The sequence below is a fragment of the Periplaneta americana genome, chromosome 2 (genome assembly GCF_040183065.1).
Source record: "Periplaneta americana isolate PAMFEO1 chromosome 2, P.americana_PAMFEO1_priV1, whole genome shotgun sequence".
Taxonomy (NCBI): domain Eukaryota; kingdom Metazoa; phylum Arthropoda; class Insecta; order Blattodea; family Blattidae; genus Periplaneta; species Periplaneta americana.
The window spans coordinates 74,375,783-74,394,006 of record NC_091118.1 but is presented as its reverse complement, the minus strand read 5'-3'; the positions used below and the strand labels follow the sequence as shown (position 1 = coordinate 74,394,006).

The following is an 18,224-nucleotide window of genomic DNA, read 5'->3' as shown; positions in this document are numbered from 1 at the left end:
CTCTATTGCGTCTATACCATGGTTTAAGCCACAGTAGCATTTGTCACATTTTGCTACTCGACTTCTAAAAATGCAACAAACTTGCATGTAAATGTGCAAAAATGCGACAACATTGGACTTCAGAAACGAAGATGGTAATGGAGAAAATGAAATCAGAGATGTGTTTGAACTAATCTGAATTTAAATGAAATGCTAATGGCATGGGCAGTGTTCAAAAAGGTATTGGGCAATAGGGAATTGATTTCAAAGAGTTGATGCAATTCATGTAAGTTAAGGGAACAATTTTTTCTAATTGATTTATATAATTCCATCACATATTGTAAATTGTGAGTGAGGATTTAGTTGCATGAATCTTGTAAAAACTGGAATTAGATACCGTCTTTCAGTAAAAAGAGTTAGCACTCTGCTAACAATAAATCTTAAGGGCCTACTAGTAAAGAATTTCAATGTTTAGAGTGCCCATAAAATAACGTATTTTAATGTGATGTAAATTCAGCAGTAATTGATTCTAAACATACCTACGTCTTATTGGAGTGAAAAATAAGGGAAAGTCTCAGGAATCTTCTATGCCACATCAATAAATTTAGGAATGCAGTTATATTGTCAGACTCCAAAGCAGCTATTCTATCAATAGTCTCTAAACACACACCTTCATCTCAAACAGCAGAAATAACTAAAATGCTCTCTCAATTAATATCACTTAATAAAAGAATTGTATTCCAATGGATACCATCCCATTGTGGAATCCTGGGAAACGAGAATGCGGATGCTTTAGCAAAGAAGGGCAGCACTGCTACTTACAGACCTGTTACTAAATCTACGTTTTACTCCGAAAAGATTTATTAAATCTACATACTTGGACTTCAACAAACAAAATTTGATAACACAATCCCAAGGGAAAAAATGGAACTCTCTGCATCAAAATCCACAGTTAATTCCCGATTTACCACGAAAATCGTCTGTAGCTGCATTTAGATTGGCAACAGGTCATGATTGTTTGGCCAGACACCTGCATAGAATTGGAATATATCAGTCCCCTAACTGTCCATTGTGCAACTCAAACCAAGAAATGGATTCGGAACACCTCAAAATCTGTGCTTCAGTGGCTGGTTATGATAATATCTTTGAAAAATATTGGAGTGCAAGAGGTCAAATGACTTTATTGTCAAAACGCCTGGCATTAGAAAACAACAACATACCTACGTCTAATGATTTACTTAAAGTATATCTAGAGTGTGATAAGATGGATTGAGAGTAATAAAACTCCAGGAAATAAATTACATAACTTTTTGTTTCTGCATACTTTATTAATTTTATCTTTCTGGACAATTATTTAGAATATTGCACTAGCATTTCGCAATTTGCACAAATATAATTTTTCATTTGTGCATTTTTGCGACAATTATTTATTTTCTAGCATAAACTCTGGTCTATACCTTCCTGAGTCCTGAGACTATACTATAATACACTATAACTATACAATACTATACTTTACACATAATTATGATATCAGATGTATGTGCAGAGACCCGAAGTATAGTATAATATACCTGCATTTGTGCCCTAACTGTAATCTGCAGAATTTTTTCAGCATTTTTCCTCATGCCGGTGACTTTTTTTTTAATGTAGAATTATATTGAACTTCAAAAATAAAATAACAAATTTCTCAAAACTCAGAAGGATAAACCTAAATACAATAATTTTGGTTTTCTGCTATTATCATTTTCCCTTATTTATCATTTTTGTTTTCTGTTCCCTAAAAAACGATGGATCGAGGTTGCACTGTATTCCATGATAGCTAAATCTGAGAACACAGCATCCATTTTGCTAATAGGCCTCTGTCACACATGGCAGACAGCCCTCAACTTTATGATAGTCCAAATTATACTTACTTGGATGCAGTATAGCGATTGCTTTGCTTCATCCCACTGCTAGCCTAAGACAGTGATTTTAACTAAGATCAGCAGAAGCAGCCCAATTCAACGACATAACAACTGGCTAACACAGCCAACCATACAAGTGTTCAAAGTGTTTTATAGTGTATTATAGTGTTTTATAATGTATATTTCTCTTGTTTTATATTTATATGTTATATTATTGTTCTCACATAATGTTACACCATCCTACACGGGCTTTCATAGTGAATTTTAACAGAATCTTAACAAGTAACTAGAGACACTGAATTAGGTTAATTCACAGCAACGATTAACTCTAGTAAGACTAAGAAATCATGATAGGTTCTATGCATTTGAACAACCCACAACACTATATGAGGCTAGGTTTTCATCACATATGTTGACATAACATCCTAACATCTGAAGATGATACAATACGAGTATCGAAAACGTTAATGTAAATGAATAACATTGAGATAAGCAAAGGTGGAAAATAAAATTGCTATAGTTCTAGTACTTTGTTTTCTCATACCATTATTGTTTCACTATTGTTCTATTATCATCCATGGAAATAGATTTAACATAAGCAGTTGTCAATTTTCGAAAAACTTAAATTTTCGGAGTTAAACCACTTCATCTTTTTTAATCTCACAGTATCATTTAAAGATTGAATAAAATTCTTCTCTCTTTGGTACGAAACTATCAGCTACACTCTGCTATGCTTGTACGTAAGATATTTCATTCAGGGTTTTGAAATTATTTTTACAGAAGAAAAGGACTAAAATTAAAGAAGAGCCTGTGTCGGATGATGAAGGAAATACTAATGGCCCACAGACTGTAGTTGAACCTGTTCTAATACTGAAAATAAAAGAGAGGTGGCAGCATTGTCAAAGTGCATGGACGCAACAGGTAAGCATAATCTTTAAGTTTTTCAAATGAATATCTCTCTCTGTCTCGCTCTCTCTCTCTCTCTATACAGGGTGAGTTTTAAGTCCACCGACAAACTTCAGGGTTGATTCCTGATTGAAAATGGAGCACAAAAGTTCATATCACCTTGTGTCCGGAAATGCATAGTTTCCACGATAGGTGGCACTGACGACATTCTCTTATAACTTGCAGTGAGCATTTTGTGTGTTGCATATAGTGTGATTTAAGCAACGTAGAAGCACAATGGTCTGGTATTCATTCCAGAAACAAAGTGATGTACCGAAAAATGGCTCCAAATGTTGTGTGATGTGGGTGGTGTTGTCTGTCAGAGTACGTGGCTCAGTACATCCGTGCTGCCTCGCAACTGTTTCCACCTGCTTGGTCATACACGAACACCATCTCGACTTGTTCCTGGAATGAATACCGGACCATGCATTTCTGGACACAAGGTGATATGAACTTCTATGCTCCATTTTCAGTCAGGAATCACCCCCTGAAGTTTGTCGGTGTACTTAAAACTCACCCTGTATATATACAGTGTGATTCGGGAAGAATGTCAGATATTCAGGGAATTGAATTGTCATGTCATGCAGATGAAAAATGTTCCTATGAACATGGGTCCGATTTTTCATATTAGAGGAGTTATGAGGCTTAAATGTCTGACATTAAATTACGATAAATTGAAGTATATAAATTTAACTGTCCACCAAAATGATACAGAATGTTTTAATGAAAGGATTAAATAACATTACTCGCCCGAAAAATGTGTATTACAGTAGATTTTCAAACACTCCACTTCCTGCAGTAATACATGTGGCTACACGTTGCACTGCCAACTTTAATGTGCTCACCACGAATCAGCTCAACTGCAGCGTGAATGTGCTGTAGCAATTTCTCTCGTGTGTTCACCGTTATATTGTACATAATATCCGTCATCCATTCCCAGAAACAATAATCAGGTGGATTTAAATTGGGATATGGCTGACCAAGCAACTGGGGCACTAAATCTGATCCACTGTCTTTCGAATCTTTCATTTAAAAAGTTCACTGTGATCCACAAAAAGTGGGCTGGTGCCCTCTCATGTTGGAAATACATTCTCTGATGTGTATGTAATGGGACATCGTCCAATAACTCAAACAACTCTCCTTGTAAAAATTACAAGTACATTTCTCCTGTCAGATGTCCTTGGAAAAAATGCGAATCGGTCAGACGATTGTGCAGCAAACCACGCTAAACATTACAACTGAATTATTGATGAAAATTACCTACTACAGTTTCATGAGGATTTTCGCTTTCCCAAACATGTGAATTACGAAAATTGAACACTCCATTATGCATAAACTGGGCTTCGTCACAAAATAAAATGAAGTTATGCAACTCACAATTACTGTTTAGCCAGCAACAAAACTCCACTCTGCTATCGTCACCTGGCTGAGGATCCTGCACATATAGGTGATAGGGATAAGGCCTAAATCACACTATCAAATTTCTGTGTCAAAGAAGTTTGATAAAATATATGTGATAAAATTTTTTACAGTGTAACATAGCATCTTTGTTCACATCTAGCTGTGACATAGTTCTGTGATAAAAGTTATGGTCATCATCATACCTTTGATAAAATCTGTGACTGGAAAGAAAGAAAATGGCGGACGTTAAGTGCACATAGTCTGTGAAAACCACAAAACTTTGAATATCACATTATAAGTCACATGAAATGTTTCATCATCCATTATTAAATACTTAGTATGTGTGTATTTATATATATATATATATATATATATATGATTTCACATCTTTATACTGAAGTTCTCTCAGTAGAGTTTGATGGATTCCTTTTGTATGTTTTTCTCTACCCCAATCTCTAACCCAAATCGTCGGCTTAGAGTGTAAACCTGCTAACTAACAAAAAGGAAATTTTATTTATTTATTTATTTATTTATTTATTTATTTATTTATTTATTTATTTATTTATTTATTTATTTATTTATTTACTTATTTGTTTGTTTGTTTTGACAGGATTAAGGCCATAAGGCCTTCTCTTCCATCCTACCATTTACAGAGGAAACAAAAAACTGAGTATAAATTAACTCAGAAACTTCACCACCTGTACTTTGGATTTGGTCCTAAAGTTTCAGAGTTTTTTTGTTTCCCCTGTAAAATTTCCTTTTTGTTGGTTAACAGGTTTACACTCTAAACCGACGAAATACATTTTTTCTTTTATTTCTTCTTTAGTATTAATGCAATAACCATTACTGCATATTTTACAGTTACAACAAGCATAGAACTGTTGTGGAGCCATTATTAGAACTGTGATGAAAGATATGATCAAAGTTTTGACATAGTGTAATATACTCAAAATCTTACATTTGATCATATATATTTGATAAAAAATTTTATCATATTCTGTGACACAGAAATTTGATAGTGTAATATAGGCCTAAAGCCCTTTCTACCTGCAATATTCTCCACACTCTGCTTTGAGAAACACGAAATTGTGTCACTATTTTTCTGGTACTTGTTCGTGGTCTTTGTTGTACTGCATTGATTATGTTGGCATGTAATTCTTCGTTATCCATATCCACACATTCATAATTTACTCTAGCATTGGGCTATGAACCATTGTTCCTCAATGATTGAAATGCATGACCAAAAACTCTACTAGATGGCACTGTACAATTTGGAAATCATCTCCGATATTCGTTCACAGCATTATGTGCACTTCCATCACACAATTCATACACATAAACCATATCAGCATATTCAATATGTGTATACATGATTGGCATTTTTAATACATAACCCACACACAAGCTATGCAGTATGAACACTGAGCTCAACCCACACACAGGCTGCAGTACAGTACTTGTAAGCCACCAGCATCAACTGGCTCGCTCTGTTATTGCACAAACTAAAGGTCAACTGAGCACAGTTCACAAGGTTGCATACAGTTAGAGAGGACAAACAACGTTTACTTCGAAATATTGAAAATTGGACCCATATTCATAGGAACATTTTTCATCTGCATTATATGGCAAATCAGTTCCCTGAATATCTGACATTCTTCCTGTATCACCCTGTGTATAAACTTTGCTATAACCAGGGCTTGTCATTACTCACTTAAATGCATATTGGGTAAGGAGTGTATCAGAATATGCACTGTTGTGCAGAAGAGAGAGGGACAAAGCAACTGTAGCTTGTGCGGGCGATCGTAGCTCTAGATGAGGATGCTATTTACCGCAACTTTAAAGATTATATGTCGTAGCTCCTATGATAGTCAATCAATCGTGCTGTAATTTTTAGCATTCATAGATAAATGTCTAAGGAAAGCAAAGAAAAAAAATTCGAAATCAAAGTTTTTTTTTTGGAAATTGAGAAAAAAATTTACTAAGTTCGAAGTGACCTGTTCAAAATAGACATTGACACCCTCAAAAGTTGTTAAGGAGCAAACGTTTTTATTTTTCACTTTAGATGGGAGTCAAAGCGAGAGAAATGTTTAGAAAGAATGAAAATTAGTTTTAAAAGTAGCTTCTATTCAAAATCTTTACTAGTTTCCATGTTATGACTATTAAACAAAGGACTAATCACTTGGCCACAGATTATTGAATGCCTGAAAAAGTGTCTGCATATATAAAACAGAATATCACAGCATAAGTTTAGACAACACTCTGCTATACATATAACACAGAAGAGGACAGCACAAGCTTAGACAAGATACTGAATTTCGGCTTTATCTTTGCAGTGTAGGAAGTTCAGATTTTTACAGTAGAACCAGTCCCTAGTCCATTAGAGTGGCAGGAGAATGAGTAAGTTTGCAGTAAAAATAAGGGAAAGTGTGTGACCTTGGCAACCATAAATGCTTGTGGACAACTATAGTGCTGACTGTGCAGAGTGCACCACAGACTGTGGGTCTACATTGCACTCATATTGAATGATAGTGGTAATGGAGAATTGTTGGGATGTCACAGAAGAACCGGAGTATCCAGAGAAAACCCTATGTTGCCTCGAGCACTGGCTTGCTGAACACAAGTTATAAATTCAGGGTGGATGAATTGAGATTTGACCTTAGGCTTATAGAGCACTAGCTTCATAATATCTAGGTTTTGATTTATCTTTTAAATTAAGGATTCACAGAATGCATACCTTCTGTAAAAATCATCTTCACTTAATTGTTGCATGGATGCCATTTCTCTGATTTCAGTAGCTTCTATACTGATTGATGCATACTGAAATTGTATAAGTGGTACCTGCTATGTACATTTATGCTGGTCTTCTTGGATGGATATATCTTCATATTATCAAAAGCATTTTTTTCTTTTGTAATTTTATTTTCTGTGGTCTTCCACATTTTGGTTTATTCCTTACGTTTTCTGTTTTATTGAACTTTTGCAGTGTTTTGGGGTCTGTTGATTGTGTTATATTTCTACCCAGGTGTACTTCATTACTTATGGCTTTTAAGGAACCTGGAGGTTCATTGCCGCCCTCACCTAAGCCCACCAACGGTCTCTCAGCAAGATTAATCCAGTCTCTACAATCATATCCCACCTCCCTCAAATCCATTTTTATATTATCCTCCCATCTACGTCTCGGCCTCCCCAAAGATTTTTCCCCCTTCACCCTCCCAACTAACACTCTATATGCATGTCTGGATTTGCCCATACGTGCTACATGCCCTGCCCATCTGAAACTTGTGGATTTAATGTTTCTAATTATATCAGGTGAAGAATACAATGTGTGCAGTTCTGTGTTCTGTAACTGTCTCCATTCTCCTGTAACTTCATCCCTCTTAGCCCCAATTATTTTCCGAAGCACGTTATTCTCAAACACCCTTAACCTCTGTTCCTCTCTCAGAGTGAGAGTCCAAGTTTCACAACTATAAAGAACAACCAGTAATATAACTGTTTTATAAATCTAACTTTCAGTTTCTTTGCTGTGGTCGTGCCAGAGAACCAGTCCCATTCCGAGGCTTATTGTGTGATTTCGAAACAGTGTTTTTTTTTTTACGTGATGGGTTACATTAAACAAATCACGTACATCCGTTGATTCCTTATTCCGTTCCCATTACGAACCATAATCTTTCCCTTTCAGCGAGGAAAACCATAAACGATTCTCAGAAATTGAACATTTTTATTGTTGATTTACTTTAGTGATTTCTCTGTTGATGTCAGTCTTTTCTTTAGTTTCGTAACCTACTGTGCATGAATACACCCACCTATTTTATGTTAAGATTTTAAGGCTGTTGAAATATACAAGGCGCGTCCAGAAAGTAAGTTTCGTTGGGGCTGTTACAGAAAGAAATCACAATTTCATGGCAAGATATACAGTGTTGGAACAGATACAGCAATTGTTGAGCTATTTTTCAACATAATCCCCACCGAAATTGAGACATTTCTCATACCGTGGGATCAACAGAGAGGTACAGACGGCTGTTACACATTGGGTCTGATCCCAAGCAGCAGACTTCTACGACACAGCAATGCAGAAGTTGATCCCATGGTGTGATAAATGTCTCGATTCCAGAGGGGAATATTTTGAAAAATGCGCAACAATTGCTGTATCTGTTCCAGTAAATTTTTACATGAAAATGCTTTCTATAAACAACCACAGGGAAATTTAATTTCTGGGCGGCCCTCATATTTCATTGCTGTTCAGAAGAACATTAATGAAATGTTTATGTATTTATTTACTTACTTATTTAATGCTGAGATTGTTGAGCACAATCATTAGCCTGAAAACAATGACACAGATGACTACGAAACATCACAAAAAAACAAATTCTATTAAAATAGAGATTCATCACTATTCCTGTTAATTAACAAAAGTTTCAGAGAAGGTTCATCTTTTTTTTGCTTTCTGGGAGGTTTGACGAGCATTAGGACAGAATACAGAAACCTGGCAGAACTTCAAAGCAAGGCTATGGCCCAAAGAAGGCTGTTGTGCCACTAATGATGATGATGATGATGATGATGATGATGATGATGATGAAGAATAATGAACAATTGTAGCAATGATACAATCAGACTATGAACATAGTCTGAACCGCAGCCAATTAGAATCTAGTTTCTAGTTGACTATATCTAAAGACGTTTGAAACATGTACAGTACTATCACATCCATTCTGACTTTTCATGGGAAGGAGAAGTAACATTCCTTTTTATTGAAGGACTGTTGAATCTATAAAAATGTAAAAATATAGTTCTTGTTCTCTATTGCGCCATTTTTTTCATTATATATATATATATATATATATATATATATATATATACTGGGTGTTCATTTCAAAGTGTGTCATGACGTCACTGTTGTTGGGTCACCGATTTGAAGCGAGTTTCAGCTGATATGTTAGAGAAGTTGCCTATTATTTAAGGCGTTCTTCAATCTGAACTTGAGAACGTGTACAGTAAAACTTGAACGTTGTAGCAACAGATGGCGGTCTGTACGGTCTGTGTGCTACCATAACCTCTTTCGAACTGTGTTTTGCGCTGGCAAGTCGTACGCAGGGTATTTGTTATCATTGGTTGCGTATGGTAACATTCCACAACACAAATCAAATGCTCCGTGTTCATGTTGACCGTCGAAGTTAATGTCAACAAATACGTAAGTAATTGTCTTAACCCTCTCCCCATATCCCGACAGTACGTATTTCCAAACAGTTCACATTCCTGCCACTACCTGCGTTACCGTACGTATCGGCACGTACTCTTCAGAATGAACGCCGTACTTGCTAGCCAACTTCTCTGCCTCTTAGATTATACACCTGAGCTGCGGAAGTGTAGGAAGATTGAATTCTCTAGGCTCATCAGCTAGCCACATGACGGCATACAGCGAGCCAAGACACATTTTGAACTGAACACCCAGTATATATATATATATATATATATATATATATATATATATATATATATACACACACACACACACATGATGGCCCACATAAAGTTTACAAATTATATCTCTTAAATGAATAGATGAAACCGAATGCTTTGTCTTCTAAATTTTATTGGGGGAAAGGGTCTTCCAAACTGTGATATGGGCAATATTTCCCCAGGGCTCTTTAGGTGATGCCGAGGTGCATCCTCAGATTTTAAAATGAAACCATGGAATTTTTTAAAAATATTTTTGTTCGCCTCAATAAACTAAGTAGCTTTTATTGAAACATTTTAGCAACATACAGGGACTAATAGTGCGACAAGCTTCACTTATTCATTTCATATCCTCTTTTGTTGTAGGTAGTGTAAACAAGACATTTTGTTTTATGTACCCCCCCCCCCAAATAGTCCAGTGGTGTTATATCGGGTGAGCAAGGTAGCCATGCAGTAGGTCCAAGCACATCCAATCCACCTGTCACCAAATTTCATTTCACATTTAATAGTTTCTTATGCATTCAACTAGCACTAACATCATGTTTACTTCCACATCATAAACTGCCATATTTCTGAATCTAGAAGAGCCACACTAAACAATTAAATGGCCAGACACATACTTTGAGAGATGAGGTGGCTTTGAAATCATAATACTGAACTAAATGGAACTGAGATGTTTTTAGAAAAGATTTACTTTGTGTTTAGATGTTAGTTAAGGTTATTTTGAGGAATTAATAAAATTATGTAAAGTTATAGCATGGTTTATTATTATTTATCTGTATCAAATATGTCTCGTTTCAAACACTCTATACCATTTCAGAATTTCAGTATAGAAAAAAAATGTTTTAAACAAAAGTTGCTTAATTTGTTTAGGACAATCAAAATATCTGATAGTTATACATTGTTCCATTTAAAATTCTGAAAGTACTCCCCCAGAACCCCATTTTGGGGGATGCTGAAATGTTGTCCATGAAACTATCATGAAGGCCCGAAAACTATAGGAAAAGTCAGGATTTAGTTATATTGATCCATTTAAGAGATATTAGCTTGTAACACTTTGTGGGTCGACCTGTATATGAGTCATTCCACGTCAAATCGCACAGCAATAAAACACGACCTTCTCGGAAATGGTCGAATTTTTTTTCATGAATTCCAGACATCAAATAAGGAGACCCGTATTTTTTTATTTTCACAATTATTAATTATTTGTGTAGTTATGAATATTTGAATTTACGCAAACTATGCGCGCACTGTTACATAAACTCGCTTGGAACTTTGTGTCTACATATAATTGAGATTTGCGGTTTGGCGCATTTGAAAGACGAAATACAACACTTTTTATTACTTTAGGCCTATCACAAATAAATTTAAAATTTGGCCTATTTTTTTAATAATTTCTTTTTCAAAGCAAAATTACTATATTAAATAGCCAAGTTAAAAATCTGAAAAAAATATAGACTTGTTCGCTGATGTATTATCTGAAAACTACTGCATTTATAAATATGGGATCGGTACCCATACATTTGTAACAATTTATTTTCCGGAGGCATGCACGCGCTCGCGATGCCCAGCTAATGAACTGCTTGCAGCCATAGGCTAGAAGGCTGCCCGTGGAAATTTCCCGTTGCATCTGATGTCACCATACTAATCATCAAATGATTAATACCTTAAGGAACAGTAAATATCTTATCTAAAATTATTTTATTATTGTCAGCTCAGGGGGAAGCCCTTCACAGTTTATACTGTAATATAGCCAAGTGTTTGATGATAGCAAGACTGGGTAAGGCAGTAAACTTTATGGCAGTAAACAGATGGCATGAGAGAAAAATAATCAGTTTGGGTTTGAATTTCGCGCAGTGACATGACTTATATACAACATGAGTGATGGTAAAGATCGCGTAATATATAACAAGTGTTTAAATCCATTTACCTTCCTAATCACGCTTTTAAAAAGAAAAGTACACTAAGACGCGTAAGTCGCGACTTATTGATAAAGCTCAATTTAAAGGACTCTTTGAGTGTGCAAATATGTGATTTGTTCCGTAAAAATCAATCAATTTCCGCATAGGTCAGGTGAAATTATATGTGAAGCCGGTAGTTCTTGTGATATTAATAAACATGAATCAAATGAAAGTGCGGACAGAGAAAGTGATTATCCCAGTACTTCTTCTAGCAGTTCTATGGATACAGTGCTAGAAATCAGTAATATTGAGGAATTAAACAACAGTTTGATGTCAATAGAATCCCCTATCAAGAAAAGAAAGATACAACAAAACGATACCCCCGTGAAAAGTTTCAAAAGTAAAAGGCTCCCTAGCATGTTAAGTTTTTCATGTAGAAGATGCATCATCATCCATTCAAAAGTCAGCCATATTTTATTTTTGACGGAATGCAAAGAAAGTACAACCTGAAAATTACATAGCTATTGCAGACTTTTCTGAAAATTATTCATTTGTAATACAAGGTGTGCATTGGAACATATGCCAAGCCACAATACAGTACAATTTTAATTTTACTTCCTACTTTATTTTATTTTATATTCTCTTATAGGCCTATTAATATTATATCTTAACTGTGACCGAACACAAGCGCTGCTCATTCGGTCTCAAATTTTGTTAATACTACTGCATCTCCTTTTTTTATATTGATTGTATTATTTTATTTCTATTTCTCTTATTTGTAATTATATTCTTTATTCTGTACATTTAAATAAATAAATAAATAAATAAATCCTTTCATAGTATATTTCAAAGGAGATACAGAAATTCATTACAAAAGTAATGTCATCTCAGAAACCATGAAACATGACACCGATCTCTTTCACTTTTTTCAATCCGAAGCAATCAATTTCTTAAAGCAAGAATTCAACGATATAAAAAAAATCATCTACTTTTCCAATGGATCAAGTTCACAAAAAAAAAAAAAAATTTAAATAATTGCTTACATGAAGACGATTATGGAATTAGTGCTGAATGACACTTCTTTGCAATGTCGCATGGTAAAGGTCCATGTGTTGGCATTGGAGATACTGTTAAAAGACTTGCCACGAGAGTTAGCCTATACAAGATCCTATAACAACACAAAAAAAAAAAACTGTTTGATTAGTCATAAAAAACATTTCTAACGTGTCATTTATATTTTGTCTATTCAATAAGCACAAAAACCACACTGAAAATTTGCAGGCCAGATACCATAATCTAAAACCAATAACTGGTACATTAAAATTATATTCTTTCATTCCTTTGTCAAAAACTGAAGATTTGGTAAAACAATTTTCTTTCAAGAAAGATGGTAGGCGAATGAAAATTTAAAATGTGAATGAAAAGAAACATTTGAAAAGCATACTGTACAATTATTTGAAGATATCATAATAAGTAAATTAGCAGTGTTTCCTTGAGTAACTTGATCCATACTGGGTGTAATGTTGCAATGTTCAGTCAATTATCCAGCGCCGATAAACCTCTTAGCGCGCTTTAACTCTTCCCGTCCACTGCTGCTGTGCTGACCGCTACACATTCTGTCATAAGTAATTAAATTTCCATTAAACTATTGGAGATCCCATTCTAATTTTTTCTGGAATTATTAAGAATACTTCAGTGCACCTAGTAGGCATTTTTTTTTAGATTTTTAGTAGGGCTATTTCACATTGATGTATATGTTTTAAAAATCGAATTATAAGAAAATATTTGAAATAATTATATTAAAATTAGTTAGTAAATATTTAATAAAAGACAGTACTTTAAGCTTTTAAATGCATTTTTCAAAAAAATTTTAACATCAATATCGTCAGAAATATGACGCTTTAAATGTTGCATTGTGCGACATTTTAAACGAATTTTAACATGTAATATTTTAAAAACATGAGGACTTAGGAGGGAATAAAAATACACTTGTTGGTTTATGAGACCCATAGAGTTGGTAAAAAAAATATAAACGCAATCAGAAATATGAAGGTCAAAATTTGTATAATTTTGTGCGATTTGACGTGGAATGACTCATATATCTGTTTGTATGTGCATGCGCGTGTGCGCACAAAGTCCGTATACACATTACAAAAGGTGCAACATACCTCTTAGGAATTCAAAACATCCATATGTGACCCTCCGTGGTCTCTGCATAGTCGAATGCGCTGCCATGTTTTCTTGTTCATGTTAACCAACATTCTTGGGGTCACTGGAAAGCTGCGTGCACTAGTTCATCAGCAGGAGCTGCAATGAATCGCGCATTCATCAGAAAACATTACCTTTGCCTGCTGAGCCATTTTTAAAAATTGTTGCAGCACCCGACCACAAGCATCCACACATCTCTCCAAATCTCCATCTGATAATTCATTAACATTCAGTGGATGCCAACATTTCAATTTGAGGTCCAATTTCATGTGTTTCTGCATGGTTGATTCTGGTATTCCTAACTCAGCAGCATATTTCCTTGTTGATTTGACCAGAGATTGACAGATTGTGCCATGTCTGCACAACATTCAAGCCTTGTGGATGGCCTTCCATGTCTCGGCACATCGTGAACACTGCCTGTTGTGAAAACTTTCTTTTCCCACAGCAATAAAGTCTTCCTTGTTGATGCTGCTGTGCAACAAAATCTTCATGACATTTTTCATTGATTTGCCATTAACTTGATGCTCATGGACCCACACAGCGGCCACCAAATGTTTCTCAATTGTGTATTCACTTGTGTCAGCCATTTCTTCAACTAACTTCAACTAATAATCTGCTGCCATGCATTGCGATTCTCAGAGCGTCAATAATGGATAGCAATAGTGCCAACCTCACCAGCATGAACATGGTACGTCAGCTTGAATTTAATGTAGGTAATGTAATGCAATTTAATGAAAGTATACTTTATAGGTGTATACTTTGTAATGTGTATACTGACTTTTTGCACACTATATACAGTATATATATAGATCTATATATTTTTTTCTGTCAAAGATGTAATTTGATTCTAAACTTAGTATACATAATTACAGTAATTTTTCTTCTTTCCAAAGCCATCAGAAACAGAAATGACTTCAGGCCCAGAAGAAGACCCCTTGTCAGAACAAAGTTCCGTGCAGTCTGTAAATTTGAAGGAAGAAGTTCCAAGTAACACCAGTGAGGTATGTAGTTAAATACAGAATGATGTACGAAATGTGATACCACTTATTTTGTATGTAACATATATTCACGAAAATATTAGTATATAATGTGCATGAAATGAATGACTGAAGTGTGGAAAATTGTCCCTTGTGGGTAACAATATGTTCAGTATGCTTGCCATTTCATGATGTTAGAACAAAAGGTTCTATCTGCATTTTCTGTAATTTCTCAGGAAAGAGGCTTGATGTTTGAATTAAAAAATACTTGCTATTTTTAATTCAATTCTTTTGAAATTTTGTCATGGCTTTCATTAAGGAAGGACAGTCTGTGATAGGATTTTCATAATCAAGATCTACTTTATCTGCATTACTGATATGATCATTTTTGAGGTAGAACTTTTTCGTGCTGAAAAATATTTTTCAAGTGAGGAGCTGTCAGGACCTATGATGGTTATAACCAGGGAACGGATTTATATGGACTAAAAATATATGAAATATGTAAATATATATGTAGTTATTTTTACCAAAATATGGAATTAAATATGGATTTTTACCAAAATATGGAATTAAATATGGATTTTTACCAAAATATGGAATTAAATATGGACTTAAAATTATAAAAAAATGACTATGTACGTTAAATATTGGTACATTTTAATCAAACTAAACAAAAAATATAATGGACGTACCTTATCTTCCAATGTAGTTTCAACAAAACACAATTTTTATTGTCTGTTACCATAACAATAGGTTACAAACATTTCTTTCAAGTGCTGAAAAGTGAATCTTCTTCTATTGTCTCTGAGGATAGATTTATACTGACTAAAAGAGCGTTCGACGTCACAAGAAGTAACTGGTACATAATTCAATTTCACAATGTCTGCTGGGGATAAGTCCAAGTTAATCTTCACTGTTGATTCACCACTCATCACAGCAACAACCTTTTGTAGTTCTTCATATCCAGGGTTTTTTGAAAGTACAGTGTCCACCTTAGCTCTTACTGCATCTGCAACTTTACCTCTACCACGATTCAGTTGTTCCACAGTACTATTTATAATTTCAAAACTTTCAGATAGTGAAAGGTGCCTATTTTGGAGACTTTTGAGCGTTTTTATGATGCATGAAAATGTATGCTGAATGTGAGCTAAGTCATTCTTCACACTTATGTCACAGGTAACTGTTTTCGCAGTATCAATTGAGACTGCATCTTCAGAGTCCAATGCAAGGAGAACATTGTTAATAGAGTCTATATGTTCGGCATAATATTCAACTGCTTCTAGCCATGTACCCCATCTAGTTAAAATTGGCTTTGGTGGCAATGGAATTTCAGGGTACATTTCTTTCAACACGTTAACTCTACTGGGAGCTTTGAGAAATACTTTTTTCACTGATGAAATCAACAAATCTACTTTAGGGAAATTGTCTCTGACCACTTCTGCCACACGATGAAATGCATGCGCCACACAAGTAAAATGAGTCAATTTAGGATATATAACAGATAATGCTTGTCCAGCTTTGACCATATAAGGGGCAGCATCGCTAATAAAGAATAACACATTATCGTACATAATACCCTTTGGCCACAGGATACCCATAGCTTCGTTGAACAGTTTAACTATAGTTTTGTTATTGCACTTTTCTAGAACATCACAATGTAAAAGAATTCGTTCAGAATATTGTTCACTTAACAAACCGATAACTACATTACCAACAAGTCTACCTTCTTTGTCGGGAGTCTCATCAATGGAAACCCAAATTGAACTATCTTTAATTTCATCTCTTATCTTCTGTATTGTCTCATCGTAGATGGATGGAGCATACGTCTTCCTAAGTGTTGACTCATCCGGGATTGTATGTTGAGTATATTTTTCAAGGAATTCCCTGAAGACCTTATTCTTTAGTTTGTAGAGAGGAATATCAGCAGAGATGAGAGAACGGCACAGGTCGATGTTAAACTCAGATCTTACATTCGATGTTGTTGGTTGTGTTAAAAACAATTGTCTCTGCTTGGAATTTAGTTGTTTGTTGGCCTGATGTTTACTAGTTGTAATGTGTTGTTGCACCAGGAACTTTTGTGTAGATGATACTGCACACTGACACAAATTACAAAATAATATTTTATTGTCAGTTGATAAACCATCTTCTTTAAATTCTGAAATGTAACTTGTTAGTTTTGATTTTAAATTGACTGAATGACGTACTTTTGGCATATTTACCGTCTTTATAGTATGATTTACAAAACTGAACCTATGTGTACTCTGACTGGCATTTAACTGTTGAGCTGCACAACTGAAGTCTGTTAAAAATTTTAAATTAAATTAATACAGTTTTGTAACTTACTTTCCCATTGTTGATAGGACTGCTAATTTTCAAATAACTCTGATGTTAAAGGGATTACTGAACATGTGTTTAAATCTCTATTGTTGAAATGTATTTTTAAAAGTTAATGGAATTTTGTTTTGTTTTATTGTTAAACCTAATATAATATGGACTGTTTTATATGAAATATGGAAAATATATGGAAATTAACGAAAATATGTACTAAACTCTAAAATATGGAAAAATATGGAAAATAAAAGTAGGATTTTTCAACCCTACACATTGTGAAACATAAAGATAATGCAAAATATAAATTATATTAGCTTTATAAGTAAATATGTATTTACATATAAATCCTTTCCCTGGTTATAACTTAAGGAGAGAAAATGAGGACAAGAGAGGAAGGTAACATCAATTATGTATGATATCAGAAGATTTAAATATTATTAATATATTAGAGGTGAATTAAAATTAATACTTAGAACTAACTATTGACATTATGATATCAGATGAATTGAAGCATGAGCTGTAACAGCACTGTAAGCGACAAATTTGTTAGAAGTAAGATTTCAGTGTAAAAATGCACTAACTTTGCTTTCTATTTAGTTTTTCATTGTTTTTGTAAACTGTTTAAAATTTCTCCTCAGATGTTGTTAGCCCATACTTTGTTATTGTTAACAATACTTTAGAACTGAAATTTATCAATCAATCTTCTTAATGTATCCAGCTGTTTGCTGACAACATAAGTCCACTATAGTCTATTCAGTTTTTGTTTTTCACGAGAAATGAGGGGTATTTTTATCAGTGTTCATTATAGATGCCTGTTGCTAATAGCCAGAGTTGAGGTGTAGTCAATATATATACTGCAGGGCTGTGTTTTCTTCTGCAACTGGTACTGATGATTTTAATTTACTTCTTTTGTGGTTTATGGATGGACAGTATAGAAGAATGTGTTCCAGATCTTCATCATGATTATTACATCACAGACACATAGGATTATCAGAAATGTGAAATCGGTGTAGGTACAATTGTGTGACAATGTGACCTGTTCTGGCTCTTGTTAAAAATGTGTTGTTGTTGTTTTCTAATGCCAGGGGTTTGACAATAAAGTCATTTGACCTCTTGCACTCCAA

General features: G+C 34.4%; 1 protein-coding gene across 3 annotated transcripts in view; it reads left to right on the top strand.

The window, feature by feature from the left end:
• LOC138694336 (trichohyalin-like) overlaps positions 1-18,224 on the top strand; it is a 236,062-nt gene that overhangs the window by 47,179 nt on the left and 170,659 nt on the right. For all 3 annotated transcript variants that reach the window (XM_069817954.1, XM_069817955.1, XM_069817953.1), the window contains 2 exons: positions 2,664-2,804; positions 14,686-14,793. In XM_069817954.1, coding sequence (XP_069674055.1) covers positions 2,664-2,804; positions 14,686-14,793 — 249 coding nt within the window. The remainder of the gene's footprint in view (positions 1-2,663; positions 2,805-14,685; positions 14,794-18,224) is intronic.